This window comes from Entamoeba dispar, genomic scaffold, assembly GCF_000209125.1.
Source record: "Entamoeba dispar SAW760 scf_1105229461773 genomic scaffold, whole genome shotgun sequence".
NCBI lineage: Eukaryota > Evosea > Mastigamoebida > Endamoebidae > Entamoeba > Entamoeba dispar.
The window spans coordinates 1-1,155 of NW_001854860.1; the positions used below are offsets into that span (position 1 = coordinate 1).

The 1,155-nt window shown below is 22.4% G+C and overlaps 1 protein-coding gene across 1 annotated transcript, besides 1 other annotated feature; it reads left to right on the top strand.

Annotated features, from left to right (window-relative positions):
• Nucleotides 1–105: 105 nt before the first annotated feature.
• EDI_109960 (bromodomain-containing protein, putative) lies at nucleotides 106–1,125 on the top strand (the record flags this gene model as incomplete). The annotated part of the gene is made up of 1 exon (XM_001738936.1): nucleotides 106–1,125. The coding sequence occupies one exon, from the start codon at nucleotides 106–108 to the stop codon at nucleotides 1,123–1,125; it is 1,020 nt and encodes a 339-aa protein (XP_001738988.1).
• Nucleotides 555–599: a microsatellite.
• Nucleotides 1,126–1,155: the final 30 nt, after the last annotated feature.

Sequence of the window (1,155 nt, forward strand, 5' to 3'; positions counted from 1 at the left end):
CGAGATGTTGAAGACATAGTAATGAATGAAGAAACAGTTAATACATTTTTTAAAGAATTATATGAATCAGGAAATGGAGATTATTCATTTGAAGGAAACAAAGAAATGAAAGTATATAAATTTGTTTTATCAACACGATGTTCATATTTTTATCAATACTTTAGTTTAGAAAAACAACCAATGATTGAGTTAAATAAAGAAACATTAAAAGGGTTTATTACGTGGTGTTATACAAATAAAATTGAAATGGAAATGAAAGAGTGTTTGGAATTACTTCATTTTATTCAAAAGAATTGGATTAATGAGCCTATTAATAGTATATTTTATTGGATTATTAAAACAATTAAAAATGATTTTGAAGAAAATATATATGACAATTGGATTTTAGTAGAAGAATTCTTTCTAAATGAAGCACATAGAAGATATTATGAAGAATATTTTAAAAGTCTAAGTCAAATTTGTTTAAAAGAAATAATAAATAAAAAAGATTATTCATTTGTAGGAAAACTATTACCATATATATTACTTTCAATGAATAAACATATTGAAATTATAAAAGAAAAAAAGAATAATGAAAAGAAAAAGAAAACAAAAAAAAATATAACAAAACAAATTGAAACCGATTTAACTGTTACTCTTCTTCATCAAGAAAAGAAACCAAAAAAATTAAATACTAAAGAATTATTAGAAACAAACGTTCATAAAGAAAAAAAATTATCAAAAAAAGAAATTTCTAATGGTATTGAAGATGAATTAATAATTTCTTCAAATCATACTGATACTCAATTCCCTTTAAATAGTCAAAACACTACTTTAATTAATAAACTCCTTTCTTCTTTATTTAGAAATAAAGCTTCGTTTGCATTTAAAGAACCAGTTGACCCTCAATTAACGGGTGCAATTAATTATTTTGATGTTATTAAACATCCAATGGATCTTGGAACAGTAAAAAATAAATTAAAAGACAAAGTTTATAAAAATGTAAATGAAATACTTTCTGATATTGATCTAATTTGGAGTAATGCATTCGAATATAATGCACCTAATTCTGAAGTTTGGAATCTTGCTAAAACAATGTCAGATGCATATGAAAAGAAAATATCAACAATGAAATTTTCTAATTAAGTAATTTAATTTGAGTTTTTTAGTTTAAGA